Source organism: Dromiciops gliroides, chromosome 1, assembly GCF_019393635.1.
Source record: "Dromiciops gliroides isolate mDroGli1 chromosome 1, mDroGli1.pri, whole genome shotgun sequence".
Taxonomy (NCBI): Eukaryota; Metazoa; Chordata; class Mammalia; order Microbiotheria; family Microbiotheriidae; genus Dromiciops; species Dromiciops gliroides.
In genome coordinates this window covers 151,231,651-151,256,043 of record NC_057861.1, presented here as the reverse complement: position 1 = coordinate 151,256,043, position 24,393 = coordinate 151,231,651, and the positions used below count along the sequence as shown (strand labels likewise).

Here is a 24,393-nt window from a genome sequence, read left to right as displayed (position 1 = left end):
AATATTTAAAGAAACAAGAAACTATTTAAAGGGACAGAAGCATGGATTAGATAAAGTAAAATTTGCCCTATGCAGTTTTAATTGCCAGTGTGACTACTTGGTAGAAGCCAAAGAGACTACCTGTCTTTCCACCAAAGTACCCTTGTCTGGGGGTAATTAGTTCCACTGGCTAAACCTTGGTAGAAATAAGGCCAAAATCAGGTTAGATTCTTAGCTGAGTCATTCTGATTGACAGAGGGAAGGTATACTCTTTCCATGCAGACAAACGCTTGGTTCCCAAAACAAATTATGGGAAAAGAATGTTGACAGCTGATTTACCACTAATATTGAGGGATGGAAGAATGAAAGGATGATAAAAAGAAACATCAGGACCCATACACCAAAGAGACTGTAAGTAGGTAGACAAAACATTATTTTATTATTGATCTGACCTGTGATTTCATAGGTTTAGAGAATTTATGGATAGAAAAACTCCTATCAATGCAAAACAGCAAATGTTCTGCAAGTTATAATTTTGGAGTTGCCTGAGGCAATGGAAAATTATTAGACTGGCTCAGGGTATAACAGTCTGTACATGTCAGAGAGCTTGATTTAACCCAGGTAGTTTTGACTCCCAGGCTAGCACTTTATTCATTCTATTATACTAACAACAACAACAAACCAACAAAACCAAAAGTCTGTACCTTACAAATATGTTTTCCTTAGTTAGAGTCAAATAATAAATTATTTCCTCTATGAAAATGAGGAAAAAATGAAATTTAAATGGAGTTTTCTTGTTTAGGAGTCATCTGGCTCCTGAAAAAAATGAAGGTGCTGATGACCTAAACCCATGCACAATAACTCCCCATCTTCTCCTTTATCTGTGTCTACCTCTCTATGAAAAAAAAAAAGTCATAGAAATATTGAGTCCTTAATTTCTCCTCAATGTGGAAAAGTGTCCAACCTACAGTGAAAATATGTACAGCTGATTAAAGGACAAAAATCTTTCCAGAATATAAATTTGATATATACAGCTTTAAAATTCAGGAGGAGGAAGTAGGAATTACTATTTTATATATTCCTTCCTTCATATTCAGTGGACTGTTGTCTAAACTCTAATCCCCTCATAGCATTCTCTTAAAATGAAAATATTCAAGTTTATTTAACAACGTACTGAAATTTATTCTCTTTGATAACTAGTTGGATTGGAGTTATCTTCTGATACTACAAAATTAGCTTTGGTAACTTTGTTTTCACTAAGTAACATAGAAAAATTATTAAGTTAAGTTTCCCCAGGAGAAATTTTCTCCAACAATTCTAACAATCTACATATAAAAGACTTTAGATAGCAGCTAGCTTTCTGTGATATAAATTTGACTGTAAGCCAGTGTTAACCAAGAATGTAAGAACAGATCTACAAGACAAATACATTCTCTATTCTTTTATTAAAAATAAGGAGGTAAAGAACATATCTGAATCAATAGTTGGGGATTGGACTGGATGGCAAATTTTTGTTCATGCTCATTTGTTTATAAAAGGCTACTTTTTATTCAAGTTCCAAAAATGAATTCTAACTTAATAGAAAGAGTTCACCTATTAACTACAAGGTCTGGGATAGGACAGATCCATCTCTGTCCCAAACCCCTTCCTCATGAATATCTATGAGGGCTTCAATTCCCAGGTCTTTAACACTGCATCATGGAATCTCTGAGTCAGAAGGGTCCCTAGGGGCCAATCTAATCCAAATTACACCTGAACAAGAATCTCGTCTTTAGGGATTTTTTGCAAGATACATCTAATATGGCTTAACCCATGTCAATCCCATATAACGAAAAAAGCTCTGGATTTCAGAATCATTTTGGCCATTATAATGCAAACTGATTCTGTGACTTTGGTCAATTCCCAAATTCTCCAATTTTCCCTTCCAGTTTTTAAATTGGGAATAATGTTTTAGGTCTCGCTAAATTACAGAAAATGATTGTGTATCTGAAGAGTTTGGAGAACTTCAGAAGGAAAAGTAATAAGAGACCAAATAACAAGATCACTGGAAGAAGTCAGAAGGCTAAGGTCCTATTCAAAGTTCTACCACTTCTTAGCCACTGAACCTTACACAAGGTTCTTAAAAGCCCTACCATTCAAAATGAGGATAATATTCACAAGTGAAAAAATAAAATCCACAAAAACACGAAAGCACTTTTAAAATTGCAATGGTTGCACTAAAACTGATAATATTATACAAATTTGAGGCATTATTATTAGGTGGTGACTAGTTTCTAGTAGCATCAATAATATAATGATGCGGCTTTCTAAGATATAATAAAATGATATGGCTTTCTGGATACTTCTCAACTCAACTTCGTACTTTAAATTGGGTAATTCTACACACTAAAGCCTAAATTTTATTTTTAAAAACAGCAATTGGCCTTGGGATCTAATGCCAATGTATCAATAAACCTTGTATGGAAGGACCTCAATAAGCAAAATATCGACAGGCCCAAATCTATTTATTATAGTTTGTAGATAATAACCATGATACATAGGCATATGAATATACAGCTATGTCCACTCTTCTAATTCACATTGCATATATACTTTAGACTGGAGACAATTATCCTATTCTACATATAAACTCTGAATAGTGTGAATTCAAATAATGTGACCACTTAGGGATGACTGCTCATTATTCTCACTAATAGGGACCTGGATGTACAAACACACCTCTTTACCAAAAAGAATTTTTATCACTCCCTCTTTATTAAGCAGATAGCAAATGAAGTCATAGGCTGGGTTTCTATATAATTATAACATAACACCCCCCACTACCCCACCCCAAGTCCATTTAGAATTTGAAGCTACATTAACATTCATCTGTCAGAGAAAGAGCAATTTCACATTCCAGGTACATTTAAATCAACTACTTTAAGGACCACCATAATAACCAGTTCAGGTCCATCCAATTAGCCACCGTCCTTCACAGGGAGTAGGGAGGGAACAAGTTGTTTGGCATTTGCTTACCACCAGTCCTAGTACAAGAGTGCGTACTCGTTCCCCTATTTCTGGTGAAATGTCATTGCCGAACTGCTGCAAGGTGGTAAGAAATCTCTTCAATTTGCTGAGTTGCCTTGCTCCACAGGCTGGTGGTAACTGCTGATTAGCCAGAGAGGAAGAGGAAGAAGAGGAAGGCCCATTGCTAAAGCCATTGGGTGGAGATGGGGCGCCATTCAAAGCTGTGGGTGAATGGCTTGTGCCATTAGTTACTGTCAGAAGCACAAAGCAAGAAGAAAAATGAAAATAAAATTCTGTGGAAAGGAAGTCACAGGTAACTTTATCTCTAGTTGATTTTTATTATATGAAAAACTGTTTAGACTTTTGGTAAAATACTTTGACTTCACAGATACCCCAGAGGTTGAAATTCTGCTTGATTAAATCGCCTGACTCCTCATAAATAAATACTTTTTATTTATATCCACAGAGGCGCTGATAATGAATGGAGTCTGCTACAGAGTGGGGACAGCCCTCGCTCCCATGTGCACATATGCCAACCACCTGAAACATTTCAATCATGGAACAAGCAGCATTTGGATGTCAGCCTTTTGTCATAGGCTTATATCAATATAACAGGAATATTCTTCTCTAAACTGCTCCTCTAGAAAAAAAAAATGTACATTTGGTGGAGACTAAATTTATCACCGAACATTTTTAATCGTGTTTTGTACACACAACTGACAGCTGTGTTTATAAAAACAGGACTTTCAAGTTTTAACCTTCTACCACCCAATTAGAAGGCTATTTTCTCCCTACATATTTCTTTAACCACTTCTTTAGGGAAAATGCAAATTTTCTGTAAGATGGCAGAATGCATACAGCATTAATTGAGAATTTATTTCCTGGAGTTGAAAGGGGACATCCTAATTCAGAGTTGTAATAAGAGATAGCATGGATGTATGCCAATTTGTTCAATTTATTTCTGATAAAACTGATTTTGGTATTAATGTAATAAACTACAAGGACTCTGCTAGAAAGAAGGAAGCAGGGCTTTAAGGAAAGGGAATAGCAAAATTAGCAACTGTCTAAATGGTGACTTTGCAATTATTCCTCAGGTGAGGCTACATTCAACTCATCAATCTAGCGCCATTCTGAAATAGTCATCTCAAACAACGTGCTGTAACTGGCATATTCTAAGCAATTCCTCATTTATAATTCTTCTTAAGACTGTCAATACTTTGCTTTCCCCAAATAAGAAGTTTTGTTATGAACTATGCATGTTTAAGACCACAAATCCATTTTCATATCTAAAGATTAATCACTAACTTGCCCAGAAAAAACTGCTAAACTGGGTTCCTCAAACAGCCATCTACATTTCCCTGTGACACTGGGGAACAGCACACCATAGCAACAGAAGTTGACAGCATGACAGCATGACACCTTTCAAGGTATCCAGCTCCTTATAAGTTTAAAAGATCAGTTGGAATCACAGTGAGACATGATAGGTATAGAGCCAATTCTTCTACTCCAAATTTGTAAAACACTAATATATATAAACTCTTTTCCTTCTATGGGTTTCTTTCATTCATGTCGATTTTGTGGCATACATTCAACAAGTGATATGATTTTCCAATAGACAATGAGATTTGTTAGCTGAACAAAATCCTTTTGACAATCGTGTACAGAACCTTGGGAAGAACTGACAACGGTTACCTACTATCCTTATTGGAATACACTGGGGCTGAGAGGAACTTCCTGTCAGAATGTGCTGTCCTTCCTTCAGAAAACAGAAAGCAAATACACTTCCATGCACTGATTCATAAACTAGAGCCAGAGCTAAATTTGCATAAAATATCAGCGGTCTGAGGAGTTCAAATCAAGAAGGATGCTGCTTGGGGCAGCTAGGTGGCACAGTGGATAGAGCACCGGTCCTGGAGTCAGGAGTACCTGAGTTCAAATCCAGCCTCAGACACTTAACACTTACTAGCTGTGTGACCCTGGGCAAGTCACTTAACCCCAATTGCCTCACTGGAAAAAAAAAAAGGGCACTGTTTGTTTTAAACCTGACTATATTATATCCCTATACTTGGCAACACCCTAATATGAAAATGTTGTAAGGCTCCTATTATTTGTAAGAGATTAAAAAAGAAGACCTAGTTCGTTTAGGTTTGGGGGCAAGGGGGTACAGATATGAAATGACCTCGGAATGATTTTAGCACCCCCCCAAAAATAAAGCAAATCCAAACCAAACGAAATGAAGAGCAGTATACCAAATTATCTGTTCAAGAAAAAGTTATCATAAGATCAAGATGACCTATGTTTAAAAGTAGGTTTCTTAATTTTAAAAAGTTCAACCAAATGACAGATAAAGCAATTAAGAAAAAAATGGGGATGACTCAGAGATGAATCACAAGTTAGTTACTGGCCTAAGTCAAATTTAGGCATTATGGGAATTTGGGGATGGGAGTGGGGGTTGCATTATTTTCACATTACATATTAATGTTAGAGCTTTACTTTCCCTATTCCTTACATGGAAAAAATGCAGAATGAAAAAAAAAAACCCACAAAGAAAGGAAGAAACTAGACTAATTACACGTTGTGGGTGTGAATGAACTGCTTCTTGGCGCTCCTTGGGTCGTTGGAGGAGGCGGCATGGTTGGAGGCGTCAGTCGGGATTGTGTCTTCACATCCACAGGTGAGTCTGGCATTGTGGAATGCTTCTCACTGCGATCTATAAGATAACACAAGGAATATATTATTTTACCTTTTAAGCACAGCAGCTCTTCAAATGAGGTTAACTGTCCCCACCTCCCGCTCCCCCCCCTTCCCAAGTCCCCTTTCAAAAAGGCTGTGCCATGAAGAAAAGAGGATTGATATTTTCTGTGGATAAAACAAGCCCATCTAGTGAAGCTCAGATAGGAATTGCATCATCAAAACCTCACTTAAGAAGGTGTAACACAGATGGCAGGCCCTCATTTGTAACTAGGCTATATTATCTTCTATATTTATTTCTGGTACGTGCAGATGCCACCTTGATAGTATTGGATAGGATAATGCAACTTCACTGGCAATTGCAGCCAACATTAGCAAGCAGGAATAAATGGATGAGAAGGGAAGGATAGCGATGAGTCCCCCTTATGACAACTCAGGAAGAACTAAAGCCTCCTGCTTTGTTGTACAGGTGAGATATTGGTAGGAGCCAGCTTTCTTTGTGACTATTCTCTGTAACACCTGCTGCCCCTGCCATCTTTTGTTTTCAAACTATTAGATAGAGCAGGTTAAATACTCCATGTCTCCTGGACATATTTTCCACTCCAATTTCTTTTCCTGTCCTATTCTAAAAGCATCAATAAATAAATACCATATGCCACATAATGAAGGCTATCTTTTCTTTATTCAGTTGTCATGTGTTTATAAGCCATTATTACAGGAGGTTGGTTGCACTCTTTCAATTTACAATCTCGATCTGGGGTGGGGGTTGGGGGAGAGGGGATGAATCTTAATTCTAAGAAACATGGAAAAGTTAAAGAAAGCCCCTAGTACATGTATGATAAATAAGAACTTACCATATCATTAAGAAGGGGGAAGACTAGATCCTATTCACCTGCTCTAAACCTTGCTTCCTAGGCTCATTTGAAGACAAATTTTGATCATATTAAAGAATAAGAAGATGGTTTACCTTGAATATAAAAGCATACTATCCATTACATAGTAAGTGAACTTACTCTGCTCTTCCATTCATTAATGCCTCCTAAGATATTAATCAGTAATTAATGGGAATCTTTCAACAATGACTTTTCCCAAATGATACACCTTTCCTACAAAATGTTAGTTTTCCTTAATCTATTTCCATTTTACTTTTGTCAATTAAATGTCCTCTGCAGAGTAACAGGTACCTCCATAAACCATTTGCCAGAAATATCAAAGAATTTTTATTTTGTAATCTTGCAAATTGCCTAATTGTCCTTGGGGGGAAAATAGCCCCAAGGTGTAAAATGTTATCTCCTCTCCTTAAATGACAACTAATATTGTATGTTTAAATTTCATTTTAAAAACAAAATAAACAGTGCTTTGGAGAATTATTTTAAGAAAAATTACTAATTTTCTGGATCAAAATTGTTATTAATTCATTTAGGAGAAATTCCCAACATGACAGTTATTATTGATAAATGGAAAAGAAAATTCCAGATTTGTACATTATGGCCCTTTCACATTCAGATCATCATAAATTATTTTTCTTTCTCAAGGTCCTTTTAGTAAATCCTCATTTATGCTGAAATAATGGTAATATTGTATTAGGGAGAGGAGATGATAGAACATTCAAATAACCTGATAGTCACAACAATTTAAAAAAATCCATTTTCATTGATCTGGTTTATGGTATCAGCAATGCTACTTCAAAGTCCAAAATGTTGACTAAAAGATAGGCAACATCCTTACAGATTAGTCTAAGTGTATTTAAGTGGTGGTAGACATACATATGAATTTTTTTTATCTTTTTACTTAGATTACAAACTTATCCTCTTATTACTAAGCTAAAGCATTTCATCTACAAAAAATATTCAAAAATAAATTTTCATAGACACTAAACTCAAATCTGCTTCTGCAATAGTTAAATTCATCTCACATTCTACTCACCTCAACCAACCTCAGCAACAAGGGAATAAATAGCTTTCAGCTTATGTTGCAACTGAGGGAAGAGGTACAGCAGCAAATACAGGGCCTTCCTAAATAAAGGCAAATATTTCTGTCATGCCAAGAAAGGAGGGAGAAAGGGAGGCTTGCCAGAGCTGGTTGGGAGATAACAGTGGGAACGGCTGGTCCATCTGGTTTTCATTCTGCTAACACTCACATTGAACTGTTAGAGAAGGCAGTCCAGATACACAGATTTGAAGCACGTGGGTGCACAGACGGAGAAAGGAAGGGGGTGGGGCAAGGCAGAAGGAGAAGGAAGAAAAAGAAAAAGTATATATGAGGGAGGAACTAATGGAGTAAGGAAGTCCAGAGAAGGAGGATTAAATGAGAAGGAAGAGATAGATGAAGGGAGATGGAAGAGGAAAAGTAATGACACTCAAAAGCTTTTTATTTTCCTTTTCCTTTTCTTTTTTTTTTTTTTTTTGAGCAGGGGACAGCTCCAGCTTAGAAAGAATAAGCATACCTCTCTGTTTTACTTCCTAATGACAATTAAAAAAAAAAACAGGTTGGGTTTTTTTCCCTTTGCGCTCATTATAGGCATATTCTTACATCTGAAATGTTTCTGAACACTTGCCTTTACCCAAACTTTCCATACGATTTTTTTTCTAAAAAACACTTAGCTATATATACCCTTGCAGAGAAAAATAAATAAATCTCCCAAGTAGTGGCTTCTCAAAATTTTTCAGTTTTTCTAAACAAAAACTGTAGGTTCTAAAACACAGCCAGAAACCACCACCAGGTGTGTATGAATGATAACTTCAGAATACTAATATTAGCTAAGGTTCTGGGATAGTTAGATTCATTTTAATCAAATGGAACTTCAACCCAAAAGTCCAGCAAACTTGGACAAAGTGGGGTCCATCTGTAACTTATTCTGCCTGACTCAATGCAATCACTCTTGGAGAGAAATGGTAAAATAACAAACCAGTACCAATACACACACACACACTCACTCACTCTCTCACTCACCCACCCCTCTCTCTGGTGCAGAGTTAAAATAAATTCAGAAAATGTGTTTCAAGTATGCTGATATCTATTACATTTGTTTTGCATTATATTCTTTTAAAATTCTGAAATGCACACACACAGACACACACTTGAAACTTTTATAGCAATGAACACAAGCTATGATTTAATCACAGAAGCATTTAACTCCTTTTTGAATGAGAGAATATGGTAAAACCAACTTTAAATTATGACATTTCATGTGTAGATATCTGGTTTATGAAATTATAGTGTTCTTGTCCTACATTCAATTTTTATGAGTTATTTTTGCAACTATATTTAGTTGTTTTAGGTGAACAGTGATATTTATTGTAAGAAGAGCCAAAAATTATAAAATCTATGAGACATAGATAGAAAAGTACATGTAAAGAGGTTCACGTGGTCAAATGGATCAACTTTATTTCCCTTAACTTAAATGATTTAGGCTACTTTTAAACAAGACAATATTTCATATATGGTAACATTTCAACCTCATGGCACACATCCAGGTCAAAAGTACCAAGGAAGGTTAATGCATGGAAGAAAATATGGTACATATAAATACATTACTGATACCATTTCAATATCCAATTCAATGTCAGGTCTTTGTAAAAGTGGTATGTTTTCCATTTCCTTCTTTAAGTGGGGGGGGGGGGAAAGAATGCTATAATATGCTGTGGCATTTATTTTACTTTTACTTAGTTCAAACAGTTCCAGATGTATATTTAAGGTATGAAGAATTTTTAATAGGCACTCCATTCTACTTTTTCAATATCATATTATATAATGATAGCACTAATAACAGTGACTGGGGATGGGAGTGGGGGGTTTGCATTATTTTCACATTACATATTAACAGTAACTGGAAGTGTGTATACATATAGATGCACATTCACATATATGTATATGTACATACATATAAGCACAGCATCCAATTAACACAGCTTATATGACTTAGGATAATGTGGATTTATATGTTTGTTGAATGTGGAAGTTTCATGCTCTATTTTGTACTATATTTACAAGTGCAAATCTTAATTCCTCTGCTAGGCTGTGTCTTCCAAATAGAAATGTATAGTATTTTATTCACCTTTATATTCCTTTCAGTGTCTAGCCCAGTGCACTGCACACAATAGACACTCAGTCTGTCAACAAGCATTTATTGATCACTTGGTATGTTCAAGGCACTATGCTAAGCATTGGGGAAAAGGCAAAAAACATGATTCTGCTGCCCTCAAGATGCTCAGAGGGGAGACACCATGCAAATAGCTAGGGACATTGGGCATATAAAAGTTCATTGGGCTGAAAGCATCCTATGTAAGTAATACTTGCATTAGTCAATTCACAAGATATACAGTCTGGAAGGGAAAGACTAAATTACAGTGACTTCAATAATAAAAATAACAATAATGACGACAACGATAGCAGTTTGTACTTGGACAGTTACGTATCCTTAAAAATATTTTTGAAGGGGCAGCTAGGTAGCACAGTGGATAGAGCACCAGCCCTGAAGTCAGGAGGACTTGAGTTCAAATCCAGTTCAGACACTTAACACTTACTAGCTGTGTGACCCTGGGTAAGTCACTTAACCCCAATTGCCTCATATATATATTGAAGGCCTGATATCACTTAATCCTCACAATAATCTTGTGATGTAGACAGGATATTATGAATATCACCCCCATTTTAAAGACGTAGAAACTGAGGTGCAAGGGAAAAAGTAAGGTAGCCAAAGTCAAACAGCCAGTAGTAAGTGACAGAACCAAGACTGGAACCCACAACTTCTTATTAACAAGGCCAAATGTTCTCAATGCTTCTAAATGGAATTCAATGATTGTTGATGATGGTCCTTTTAAAAAAGAGAATACATGAATGAGGGAAAGTAATGAACTCAAATTTTTACTTCATCACACTATATAACAGATGTAGCTCTCCCTGGCATGGTAGTGATTTCTTTGTGTTAAAATTGTGAAATATGCCGCTCCCCGACACCCCCCCCCCCCCCCCGTCCCAATAAGGAAATGGGTCCACAGAGGAGTTAGCTGACTTCTCAACCTTCTACAGCTAGTTATTAGCAGACCTGTGACAAGAAACTGGTTCTGTAAAAAAGCTAATGGAGAAGGTTTAACTGATCAAGCTTTCCACCAAAACTATTTACTTGGGGGGGAGGGGGGGTTGAGCACAGACAAGCTCCCTGAAACAGCTAATGTTTTAATATTCTCATAAAACAATCTGCTATGGTCTCCTTTGTCTAGCTGCTTCTTCCTCCTCAAGAAGAAAGTGTTTCTCATCATTTGTAATTTGCAAAATCTCCCCAAATCAAAGATGCCAGTTAATCCTATTTTATATACATGAGTGAAAATTGCGGAGTGCATTTTGTCCATATAGACAGCATAGTGTGGTGCACTGAGGAAGGGGACATAGGCCAGAAAAAAACAGTAGACCTGAGCTTCAGCCCCTAACTTTTCATTAACTTCTTGTGTGGCTTTCAAATTCACCAATCTGGACAACCTCCCTCATTGGTCAAATGAAAGGGTTACTTTCCAGCTCTGTCCACAGGTCAATAATTACTTGTCACCTTATTCTGTTAGTTTATGCATATCATTTGCAATAAACCAAACCCCATCCCATCAGCAGTATGTTACTCCTGGCTCTACATACCATACACAGAGATAAACACACTTGAGTGTAACAAGAGAACAAAGAGCTAATGAACTGGAAATTAAGCTGGAATAGGGCACTCTACTGCCTAGACCTCAGTTTCTTTAGCTGTAAAATGAAGGAATTGAATTAACATTATTGCTAAAGCCTTTTCCAACTCTATGAAAATCTGGAGTCACCATTACTAAACATATGATTTTAATATAAACAGAATTTTCTCTTTGTCCTTACAAGTGTCTAAATAAAGGATAGGATTTTAAGAAAAGCAGGTTTCAGTTTAATATAAGGAGGAAAAAAAAGTCTTTTAAGAATTAGAACTATATGAGCATAGAAAGGGCTACTCTCAGATACCATGTCTTCTCTCTCACTGGAAGTATTCAAGCAATTTTCAGGTACCTTGTAGAAGGGATTCTTCAGGTACAGCCTAGCCTCTGAGGACCCATCCAACTGTTTCAGCTTGACTCTACAAATTATGGCTAAGACAGGGCAATATTTTCGTTATCTTCATATTTTGCTGAACACTGCTCAGAAAGTCAGTGTAGTGTGGTATAAAGAGTGTTGGACTTGGGAGTGAGAAGACCTGATTTTATATCCTTGCTTCAACATACTAGTTACACAAACACAAGAGAGGTTCATTAACCTGAGTCACAGTTTCTGGACCTATAAAATGGGTATAATATAACTTCACACTACTGGCTTCATGGGGGGTGTTATGAGTAAAGCAACTTATAAATTCTAAAGTGAGATATGCATGTGTGTACACATGCATGTTTGTGTGTGTGTGTGTGTGTGTGTATGAATGAATATTACCAGTTTTACCCTCTGGGGCCAGGTAGAATAAATTTAATTCTTCTTGCACATAACAATCTTTCAAGTGATGACATCTCCTTTACTCCAGGAGAAGCATCCTCCACTCCTTTCATGACTACATGACAGGACGTAAGTCCCCTCGCTCTTCTAATTATTCTCCTTTCGGATACATTCTGGATTACCAATGTCTCACCTAAAATATGGTACCCAGGATTGATAGTGATTCTTCAAATATAGTTGCAATAAATCACAACAGAGTGAAACTGTGACCTCAATTTACTCCAGAGAGTTTACTTTTATTAATGCTGCTAGATCATGGAAGACTATTTGGCTCCTGCTGACTTGTTGACTGTTCAAATCCCTTCTTGTGAAGTGTTAAAACAAAGCAAAATAAATTCTGCCTCTTCAATGACTTGCATCCATCCTCTCTTCATTCCCATTGCCAGGACCCCAAGACAAATTTTCATTCCCACCCAAAGGGCACTTTCCTTCCCTCCTATTTTCTTCCCCCTAATAAACTAACACTCTACTTGCTACCAGACTAATCTTTCTCTGCTTGAAGTCTTTCACTGGTTTCCTGGTGTTTAATTTTTTTAATTTTTAATTTTTTTTTTTTTTGCAGGGCAATGAGGGTTAGGCAACTTGTCCAGGGTCACACAGCTAGTTAAGTGTCAAGTGTCTGAGGCTGGATTTGAACTCAGGTCCTCCTGAATCCAAGGCCAGTGCTTTATCCACTGTGCCACCTAGCTGCCCCCTTCCTGGTGTTTAGAAAAGCCTTTACCTGAATTTCAAAGACCTTCATAATCTGGTTCTACTTTGCCTTTTTGAGGGTTATTTCACATCACCCTCATAGATGTACTCTATGTTCTGGTGAAAATGGAACATCAAACTCGTACACACCTGCTATCTTTCCCTCTTCTTTGCACAGGTAGTCTCTGGGTGCCAGAAATGCTATCCCTTTCTTGTCTACATGCAATAGTTTCTTCGACAAAGGGAGCTCAAAGGCTAGCCAGTCTATCCAACTGGCTCACTTAGCAAATACTGAGTTTTAGAGGATAAGTGATTTCTGCCAAGATCAAATAGAAGTTAAATAACTTCCCAAGAACACTCAAGTATCAGAGGCAGAATTTGAACTCAGTTCTTCTGATGTCAGTGAGTACACTCTACACTATACCGCTCTCCTTAACCACTTTGCACCTATTTTAAAACCTGATTTAGATACCACTCCCTACAGGGTCCACCCAAACCAAATTCACATTCTTACACTGGCAGTGACAATTTTTTTCTCCACTACAATTTTCAATAGTATTTGGCTTGAACTTCTTTTACTTATTCTATTTATTTGAATTATATTATATATAATTATATATTTTATTATTATATAGCTTATTATATATTTGGATTATGGTTACATGTAGTTGTAACCCATTCCTCCAAGACAGTCAGTCAGCTCCACGAAGGTACCATCTAAACTTTCTACAAGTTCCATGGACCTCAGTGTCATGCATACAACAGGTACTTAATAAATATTTGATGGGTAGGTTGAGACAAAAAGTAAGATGCAAAAAGAACACATGAATAGTGCATCATGCATTTGCAAGAGGAGCTTGTTTTGGACAATGACTGACAGTCCACAGAGCAAAGTACAAGATGTTCCAAAAGTCTTCAGTTTTAAGCATTAATTACCTAAGAAGTGCAAGTGTTACAAACTTATATAAAACAAAGTTTAAAAGGAAATTCAACAGAACCACCATCTTGAGCTCTGCTCTGGTCAACTTTTAAACTTTGTAAAAACTTTCAGGAACTCAATAATTGAAAAGACAAGCATTTGTAAGGCTAAACATCTAAAAAACAAGGTTTCTGATGCACTGACAACAGTTTTGACATAACCTCACAAAAAATGTCTAATGGAGATGGTGCAGATGACCAAGTTAAGAGAAACTCCTCTATCAATCCACCAATCTGAAAAAGCGCCACTGAAAAACCACCAGCCAAGCACAGTCAATACATAATAAAGGTGCTACATATCTTTAATTTAAAAAGTATTCAAAATTTACAAAACTAAATACATGTAAAAAAATTTAAATAATTAAACTTTCAAATTACTTTTTTTGGGGAGAAATGCATAGCATTTATACTTCTGAAGATATTTTTACAGATGAAGAAACTGATGTTGACAGAGGTTAAATGACTTGCCTAGGGTCACATAGCTAGTAAGTGTCTGAGATTGAATTTGAACTTGGGCCTCTTCCTGACTCCTGATTTATTGCTCTAATCACTGTACCCACCTAGTAGGTTCTGCAATTTAGAAGATTGGTACATTGCCTGGAACCACTGAGGGGATAAGTCACTTGCCCAGAGCCTCATACCCAGCATGCGTTAGAGACTAGACTGGAACCCAAGTCCTGTTGACAGAAAGGACTGACAGGTAACATGGATGGGGCCATAAGTCACACAACATTATTACCCCCATCACACAGGCACACACACAGACTAAAACATGAACAAGGTGGCAACATATTACTCAGAAAGCTCTCCAATCTACTTCCAACATAATCTATCACTTCTATGCAGAGATGCCAAACCTTTGTGTCAATCAATTAATCTCCATTAATCTATTAGATACTGGAGATAAGAGGACAAAAATGAAATCATTGCTGCCCTCAACAAGCTTACATTCTATTGGAGGATAGAGTCTATATCTAGTTTTGATTTTTCTCTCCACACTCACTCCATGCTTTTGATTGCCTACTGGGCATGCACAATTTCCCAACAAAACTGGTTCCCTATCTTGATTTCTGTTTCTCTATAAGGGCTAGCAACAATTTCCCAGTCACTCCTGCTTTAATTTCTCTATTTCCATTAGTGCTGGGAATAATCTTTCAGTTATCCAAGTTCTAAACCATATTGGTAATTGTGGACCTCCCTCTCTCCAACCACTGCTCCATATCTGTTACTAAGTCTCCCGGTCATGATTAATGCATAACACAAGGAAAGACAAATATGATATGTCTTCCATGGATACCTTCGAGTCCCAACTAAAATCCCAACTTCTACAAAAAAGACTTTCCTGATTCCCCCTTAACGCTATTCCGCCCCCCCCCCTTAATTATCCTCTATGTATCTTATTTGTGCATAGTTGAGATCACTCCAAGACCAAAGACTGTCTTGCCTTTCTTTGCATTCCCAGCTCTTAGCAGTCCCTGGCACATAGTGCATGCCTAATAAGTGCTTATTGACTAACCATGGAAAATTCAAGCAGGAGTGACATATTGAAGAGTTGATTAAGTATATTAATAGTAACCATACTTTGCTGGGTATGTGATCAAATGATTACTATTTTCATCATCACCATCATCCAAAAACATTCTTATTTGTCCAAGCCTATAACTTCATCCATGTATGAAATTTTCACCCCTAATTCAGGTCAATAGCATCTATTCGCCTTTTCCTAGAGAAATTAAATGTCTCTTTGTCATAAAGAAAAGACAGAAGCCTAGGTCTTTCTGACTTCAAGGATATCTTTCTATCTACTCTGACAAATGATTGGTTGGTTGGTTATTGTCCTTTGTTCTTTAAGAGGATCAAAATGATATCACAACGTGTTCAACCATGGCTAATCAGACCAATATGAGCTCAGAAAGCTCTACCACTGGTAGGGCACAAATATCCACATGAACATTTGGAGTGGAGCTGTCTCTAAATCTGTGCGTCTCACATTTCTTTTGAGGCACTGAAATTCTGCTTCTCTCACAGAGCACAGCATCTTCCCTGATGAGGGCACACCAGGCTGGGCAGTCCTTTGCCAGCATCTCCCATGTCACACAATTGATTGCAATATTACATACTCCCTGAAGATGTGAACCGATTAGTTCAGTATCACTATATGTCATCTTCCATTCACTCCTCATTTGCTCCCATATTGGAGGTATTCCTTCCCATCTTCTGCAAGAGCTTCTCTGCCTTGATCATTCCTTGTTTCATCTTTATTCTTTCCCTTCCAATGGCATTTTCACTCCTACCTACAAACTCACTGATGCTTCCTCCATGCTAAAACAAACAAGAAACTTGATTTGATCCAGCCCTCTTCTTAAACTATTGTTCTAAAACGCTCCCTTTTTTAGCCAAACTTCTAGGAACAGCCATCTCTAGGATTGCTGCCTTTATTTCCTCACTGCAAACTCACTTCTTGGTGCCTTGCAATACAGCTTCAAAATCCACCACTCAATTGAAACTGATCTCTACAAGGTTACCAATAATCTCTTAAGTGCTACATTCAATGCCTTTTTCTCAGATCTTATCCTTCTAGACTTGTCTAGAGATTTTGGCATTGCATAATCATCCTATCTTTCTAGATATTCTCTCTTAATTTTGATTCTTATGATTCTCCTCTTGTTCTTTCTCAACTTATTTCTGCATGAAAACTGAGTTTCTGAACACTACTCATATATGTCTCACAAGAGCAACTATATGGTTCTCTATTCTCCCACTCTACACCAAACATTCTTAACTTGGGTGCTAGAATCGTTTTTGGAGTTTAATTTTTTTTTTGATAAATGTATTTCAATAATTTATTTCCTTTGCAAAATTATTTATTTTATCTTGTGAACTTAAAAATATTACTCTCCGGGGGCAACTAGGTGGCACAGCGGGTAAGGTACCGGCCCTGGATTCAGGAGGACCTGGATTCAAATCCCACCTCAGACATTCTACACTTACTAGCTGTGTGACCTTAGGCAAGTTACTTAACCCTCATCGCCCCAACCCCCCAAAAAATATTATTCCAAGAAAGGCTACATAAATTGTACCAGACTGCCAAAAGGGGACAGACACAAAAAAAGATTAAGAATTCCAGAAATCACATGCTTCTTTTCAGTGACCTCATCTAGTCCCACAGGTTTAATGATCACCTTTACAACATCTAAATAAATTTATCTAGCCCTAATGTCCTGAACTACATTTCCTTCCAAACGGGCCAATGGCTTTCTAGAACCCCCAGAACAGAACTCATTATTTTTTCTATTCTTTGGACACCTTTCAAAACTTTTGTTTGTTTCTGTTGATGCCATCGTCATTTTTCTAGTTACCAAGGTTTATAAACTTTGGAGTAGTTCATGAATATTGACTCACTCATAATCTGCCCTCCCAACCCTCTAAATATCAAAACTTATTCTCTTTGACCCCAAAGGGTAAAACTAGAAACAAATGGGTATAAATAACAAAGACAAAAATTTAGACAGGATACCCAGTAGAAAAAAAATTCTTAACAATTAGAGGTATCCCAAAATGGAGTTGGGGTTTCCCCTTTCATTCACTAGTAGTCTTCCCAAAAAAGGTTGGGTAATTATTTGTCTGATATGTTTCTATGGGAAATCTCTTTGCTATTTATACCCATTTGTTTCTAGTGGCTCCCCTGGTAACAAGTTGTATTAATATCCTAGTATATATTATCATATATGCATGTTCTTTATTTGGATTGCCTAGAAACCGATTATCCTTAGAAAATCCAGTAATTAGGTTAACGTTTATGCCTTGATGATCAGTTTAAACTGAGTTCTCTTTTCATTTCAACATAATAAGAGCACAATCCACAAAAGAAGCTGAGAAAGGGCCTAGAACAGTGATTTCTCCAGATTAAGGAACTTCTACATGAGGAAACTTCTTAGTAATACCAGCTGCAACTTCTATGCAATAATAGTCTTAGAGACTTGTGTGGAGCTGACAGTGGTTATAAAAGATTAAACAGCCAATTTGTTGTTGGGTGATGTGGGGGGAGGGGGAGTGGGGAAGAGGCTATTTGAATCTAGGTCTCCCTGCATCTAAGACTGGGTCTTATCCCACTATGGCAAGCTGCCTGTCTTGTGAAAGCTTAGTTGCATGACTGTGGACATATAGATAAAGAAAGAGATATATAGATATAGATGTACATACACACATACATTTATATATGTGCTAGTGGACACACACACACACACATATACACACACTCATACATACAAGTAGGTATATGAATAAGTAAAGATAGTTATATATTCATCTGCACATACAGAATGCTAATTCTCAAGAAGTCATGAGATCTTAAGCTACTAAGTGGTTGTCCTTCATATATGAGATAAATATGGTTTAAAAAATAAACTGTTGGGCAGCTAGGTGGCACAATAGATAAAGTACTGGCCCTGGATTCAGGAGGACCCAGGTTCAAAGACGGCCTCAGACACTTGACACTTACTAGCTGTGTGACCCTGGGCAAGTCACTTAGCCCTCATTGCCCTGCAAAAAAAATAAAAATAAAAATAAAAATAAACTGTTGGGGCAGCTAGGTGGCACAGTGGATAAAGCACTGGCCTTGGATTCAGGAGGACCTGAGTTCAAATCCAGCCTCAGACACTTGCCACTTTAACTAGCTGTGTGACCCTGGGCAAGTCACTTAACCCTCATTGCCCTGCAAAAACAAAAGCAAAAAAAATAAACTGTTCCCAGCTGATGCTGACCTAAGTTCATAGTCTAACAATAAGGCATCCATATACATCAATGTATGAATGTTTCAGAAACACACATAACTAAAAAGAAAAAAAGAAACACACACAACTGTTTTTCCAAGGGCTTCACCCACTTAAAAAAAGACCCAAAGAGAATATTAGAAAAATAGAAATGTAAGAGGTTAACTGATACCATACTTGAATACCACATGTATATAACAGCTCCCATTAATATAGCACCTGAAGATTTATAAAAATGCTTTCTTCAAAATGACCTTTTGAGGTAAGTAGGGACAATATTATTTAAAATCCCTATTTCACAAGTGAGGCTCAGAAGTAAAGGAAATTCCCCTAGGTCACACTGCTAATCAGCTAAAATTTGAATTTAGCCTCCTAATGGCAAGTTCGTTATTCTAGGCCCTTTCAAATATTCACATTAATAATTTCAACCCAGAGGATAACCTAATTTGTATTTATGCTATAAATGCAGGTAAATTTGTTATTAAATTAAGATGACAGTCTAAATTCTCATCCACTTAGCAGTCATCATTTATATTTTATATAGCACTAGAGCTGTCTCTTGAGTTTATTAAGAATTATGATGGGGGGGGATGGGAAATCAAACCAAACGCTGATGGACAATTACAAATGGCATTCTATGTACAGAATGAAATACACTACTCAGTAGAGATCTATATGATCATTTTTTAAAACACAAGCTTCCATGCATCATTCTCCTCTATGGACTCAAATGGTAGGGAAAGGCTTATTAAAAAAAGAAAAAAATAGAGTACTGTACTTAGCCCTAGCTAGTCAAATCACATCTGGAATATTATGTTCAGTCCTAGGTTGTTGATTCTAAAAACACTGTACAGTTAACCCATGTCCAGAAGAATGTGTTCAAGATGGTAAAGGGTTTTAAAATAATGCCACATGATCAGTCTTTGAAAACAATGGAGGATGGTTAGCCATCATCATTGTCATTGTAACAATAACAATAATAGTTATCTCAAAGTATTTGATAGGTTAAGTTGTTTGATTCTCATAACAACCCTGAGAGGTGGGCACTACCATCCCCCTTTAAAAGATGAGGAAACTATGGCTGAAAGAAGTTAAGTGACTCACCCAGAGTCATGAAGCTAGGATGTGCCTATGACAGGATTTGAACTCAGGTATCCTTGAGTCCTGAATTATATCCACTGTGCCAACAACAACAATTTTGGGAGGTATGGTAATAATCTTCAAGCATATGAACAGCTCATATGTGCAAGATGGACTGATGTTGTTCCATTTAACCCAATTCAAGATGCATTGAGGGGTGTATTCTCTCTCTTTCATGCCAGAGATGTGGGGGGACTACTAGGACAAAATAGACTGTGTCAGAGTTTTCTATCAGCTATTTTCCCTTACTTTTCTGGTCATAAGAGTGGGTGTAATCTGGAGGAGTTGGGCAAAAAAATGTCTGTGACATTAAAAACAAGGCATCCAAAAATTTATCTAGTTAGAGAACATAGATTGATGTATCTTTCCTCTATTTTGACAAACTTCCTAATATCTTCCCAAGACTGTAGTGGGAAGTCTGGTGCCACTTTAGAAACAGCAAAAAGGAAATGATTGTAACTTGCATTCAAGTATTACAGCAACCTCTTCAGAACTGTCAAACAGTCTATTTAGATATGTATGATCTAGGGATTCATGGCTTAGGTACGTCAGACCACAAACTGGCAACCCCCTCTCTCAGCAAAAACTATTCACGGGGTCAACTAGCATTTATTAAGTGTCTGCTGTATGTCAGACACTGAGCTGAGCACTGAGCAATAAAAGTGGGAAACTTGTTTTCATAACCCTTTGGTCAACGTTCCTATATCCTAGTCTTCTTTTCAGCCCAACTGGAATCTTCATACTGCCACTGAATGAAGTTGCCCCTCCCTAATTGCACCCAATGCTTCAGAACTAGTTGAAAACAGTAATAATGATGATGGTGATAGCTAGCTTTTATTTTCCACTTTAAGGTTTTTAAAGCCCTTGACACATCAACTTATTTGACCCTTATAAAATTAAGGGGCAGTTGTTATTATTATCCCCATTTTACAGATGAGAAAACAGACACAGAAGTTAAATGACTTACTCACCCTTACAGAGGCAATAAGTATCTGAGGCAAGATTCAAACTCAGATATTCTCATGCTCCATCCACTTACCCACCTGGCTGCCATAGTGGTAGTTGTTTTTTGTTTTTTGTTTTTTTTTTAAATAAGCAAATCCAAGGATATCAAATGTAGGTTTAAAAAATTAGAATTAAGCTCCAAAAGTCTCTGAACTGTACATATCTTTTGACTGCAATACTGCTATCAGGGATATATGTGAGGAAGATCTAAGATAGGGAGAAAACTATCTGAACAAGAATATGTAGGGTAGCACTTTTGTGGTAGCAAAATGCTAGAAACAAAATAGGAACCCATAAGCTGGGGCAAAACTCAATAAACTGTGAGCTTGAAAAAATGGAATTTTAGGGTGCAATAAAAAAAAGACACAAATTACAGATTCATTCAGACAAACCTGGGAAGGTCTGTACAAATTGACACAGAGTGAAATGATTATAAGGAGAATAACTTACAAGATAACAACAACAACTGAAAGAAACAGAACTCTAAAAGACCCCAGAACGCTGCTCAGGACGGTGGCAATGGCACCCTGAAAAGCTTGATGATTAAATATGCCTCCTATGTCTTGACAGAGAAGTAATGGACTAAACCTGCAGAATGAGATAAAGATTCTCAGGCATGGTCAATTTTTTTGTTATAGACAAAAATTTTTCCATCCAAGAGAGGGCTTCTAACTCTTGGATGGGGACTGAGGGCAAGGGAAGGTTAGCAAGGAAAGATAGGGGCTCATAAAAAATAGTAATAATAATAAAATATTTTCTTTATAGTGCACAGAACAAAATGTGGAGGAATAATACACATAGAGCAGTTTTGCTTTCTACCTTAATTTTTTTTTTTAGGTGAGGCAATTGGGGTTAAGTGACTTTCCCAGGGTCACACAGCTAGTAAGTGTTAAGTGTCTGAGGCCAGATTTGAACTCAGGTACTCCTGAATCCAGGGCCGGTGCTCTATCCACTGCGCCACCTAACTGCCCCTCTACCTTAAATTTTACAAATATATGTACTTGTAGTTTTACACACACACACACACACACACATATACCTTTTTAAAAAACAAACTATAGATAAGTTCACAGTTACTTAGACAAGGTTTCTGGTTTCTTGTTTTGTATATTGAAATGTTTGTTGATAATTGATAAATTTGCAATAAAAAGAAATTATTTTTAAACTATATAGGGGGAACTGTCAGGTAGAATTCAGGAAAGCCAAGTTCTAGTTTAGGCGTTTGTTTTACTTTCTGGATGAGTAAGGAGATCAAATAGGAACAGATCTTTGTTAGGAAGTAGATTTTTTTTAAAGGATTTTTTTTTTCATGGAAATAGGGTAAAGAGGATTTAATTGGAAAGAAATACTAAAACTGCAGAAGAAAGGCTGTCTACAGATGAACACTGTCTCAGTAAGAATTCTTATTGAGGCTAAAATGAGAGATATGGGGGGAGGGAGGGGTTTGGAGGATGGAGTGAGCACTCAGAGAAAAGTCTACTTAGGGCAAAGAAAAGAAAGAGTGAGGCGAGAGTTAGTTATCAAAAGAGCAAAATAAGGTTAGCATTAACCTCTGAGGTTAAAATGACATTTTCCTCAAAGAACTTGGAGATTTATGGTGAGAGGTGCTAAGAAATTTGCAGAAAGTAAATAAAAGAGCTTCAAATTTACAGAGGGTGACAACCAGCTGTGCTCAATCAGAGCACTCTGTAATAGGAAAGACACTGAACTGGGAGTTGGGGAACTGGGAGTTAAGTGCTGGGCACTGGGGCCCACATGGAGCCTGGACGTACATTGCAGAATGTAAACTCCTCCAGGGAAGGGACTGTTATTTGTCTTTGTCTTGACAGTACCTAACAAATGAGGAAGGGGATAGGGTAGGGTAAAAAGATGCAATGCTTATTCACTTCCCTCTTTATACTTCAATATAATCATCTCAGATTTACCAGCTATGTGACCCTGGGCAAATCACTTAACCCTGTTTGCCTCAGTTTCCTCATCAGCAAAATGAGCTCAAGAAGGAAATAGCAAACCACTCCAGTAGCCTTGCCAAGGAAGCCCCAAAGGGGGGGTCACAAAGAGTTGGTGACGACTGAAAAATAATTCCTCATTTTTTAAATGAAGATGTTTGACTAAATGATTGATAAATTTCCTCTGTTCTCTATGGCTGTTTTCCTATAGTGAAATTAGTTACAGCCAAATACATTCCACAGTTTTGATTCTAAAAGTAATGAGTACAACACACCTCACTAGGTTGTTTTGAGTCAAATGAGATAAATTAGAGTGCTCAGTAATTTTAAAGTGATATTCAAATGCCAGAAATGGTAGTTATTAGCATAATCATTACATGGAGAAGAAGTACAGTATAGAAAAGAGTCCAGGTCCTAGTAAAGAACTGCTAGTAAAGAAAGGCTTTTGGCTTCTGCTAGGTGGCATAGTGGATAGAATGCCAGCCTGAAGTCAGGAAGACTCCTGCTTCATGAATTCAAATCTGGACTCAGACACCTTACTAGCTGTGTGATCCTGATCAAGTCACTTGATCCTGTTTGCCTCAGTTTCCCTCATCTGTAAAATGAGCTGGACACGGAAATGGCAAACCACCCCAGTATCTTTGCTGAGAAAACCCCAAATCAGGTCAGGAAGAGTCAGACATGACTGACACGACAACAAAAAATGCTACATTTGAAATCAGATGACCTGCAGATTCAGTGAGATCAACTGCCAAATGCTGGACCAGATCAGGTTCTTAACCTGCCCAAGGGGTCAGGGAAATTATATAGGTAAAGAAGGACATCATTATTTTTTCCTAACTTTTGGCTTTCTCAGCAATCCTATTTCCAATATTTTATTTGAATATTATTGTGACAAGGGGTCCATAGGCCTTGTCGGACTGACAAAAGGCTCCAAGATACCAAACAGGTTAAGAATCCCGAAAGTACACTGATCTGTAAGATGTCTCCCAGTTCTTTTCTATGGTTCGAAATACTGATCTGGGAAAAATGAAGATAATCATGCTGCACTGCCAATACTTCACAGGGTGGATGCTTAAATGTAAGCATTATTCTTAGAAAGGGTAGAGTACACAAAAACCTGTATACAAGTTTCAAAATAATACCTACTGCTTTGTATTGTGGAAAAACTCTTCAAAAGAACAGCTTAAAAAAAGAGAGTTAGCAACAGTAGGAGGAAAATTTTGAAGTTGTTCACAATTTAAGAATGGAAGAATATATCGCCAATTTCTTTTTGTACTATCTCAATCCCAAACCCAAGCTCTGGTCAGCTAGAAAAGAAAATAATAATAATAATAAGGACTCAAATCAGTGCATAGCTCTTATCTGCCATTACCATTAAAAACTTGGACTGAATTCAAACATATGTTGTGACCTAAAAGAAAAAGTTTTTAGCAGACAATTACATTGTTTTCATCTGAAATTCATTGCACTCTCCCACTCTCTCTCATCCCTATTAGTTTTTTGGGAGGGGTAGCAGTGAGGAAGGAGGATGATATAGCATGGAATTCACACAGAACTCAATCTGGTTCCCTTTATTCCCCTGAATGAGAAAGAATATCACTCATCTGTTACAAACCATGCCTTGAACCCTTATTACTGTCTGCAATTTTGAAGTATATACAAAAGATGTGGCATTCTCAAAA

General features: G+C 37.1%; 1 protein-coding gene across 6 annotated transcripts in view; it reads right to left on the bottom strand.

Annotated features, from left to right (window-relative positions):
• RUNX1T1 (RUNX1 partner transcriptional co-repressor 1) overlaps positions 1 to 24,393 on the bottom strand; it is a 178,396-nt gene that overhangs the window by 67,850 nt on the left and 86,153 nt on the right. For all 6 annotated transcript variants that reach the window (XM_043976910.1, XM_043976908.1, XM_043976911.1 and 3 more), the window contains 2 exons: positions 5,558 to 5,695; positions 2,995 to 3,236 (listed from right to left, as the gene is read on the bottom strand). In XM_043976910.1, the coding sequence (XP_043832845.1) occupies positions 2,995 to 3,236; positions 5,558 to 5,695 (380 nt within the window). The remainder of the gene's footprint in view (positions 1 to 2,994; positions 3,237 to 5,557; positions 5,696 to 24,393) is intronic.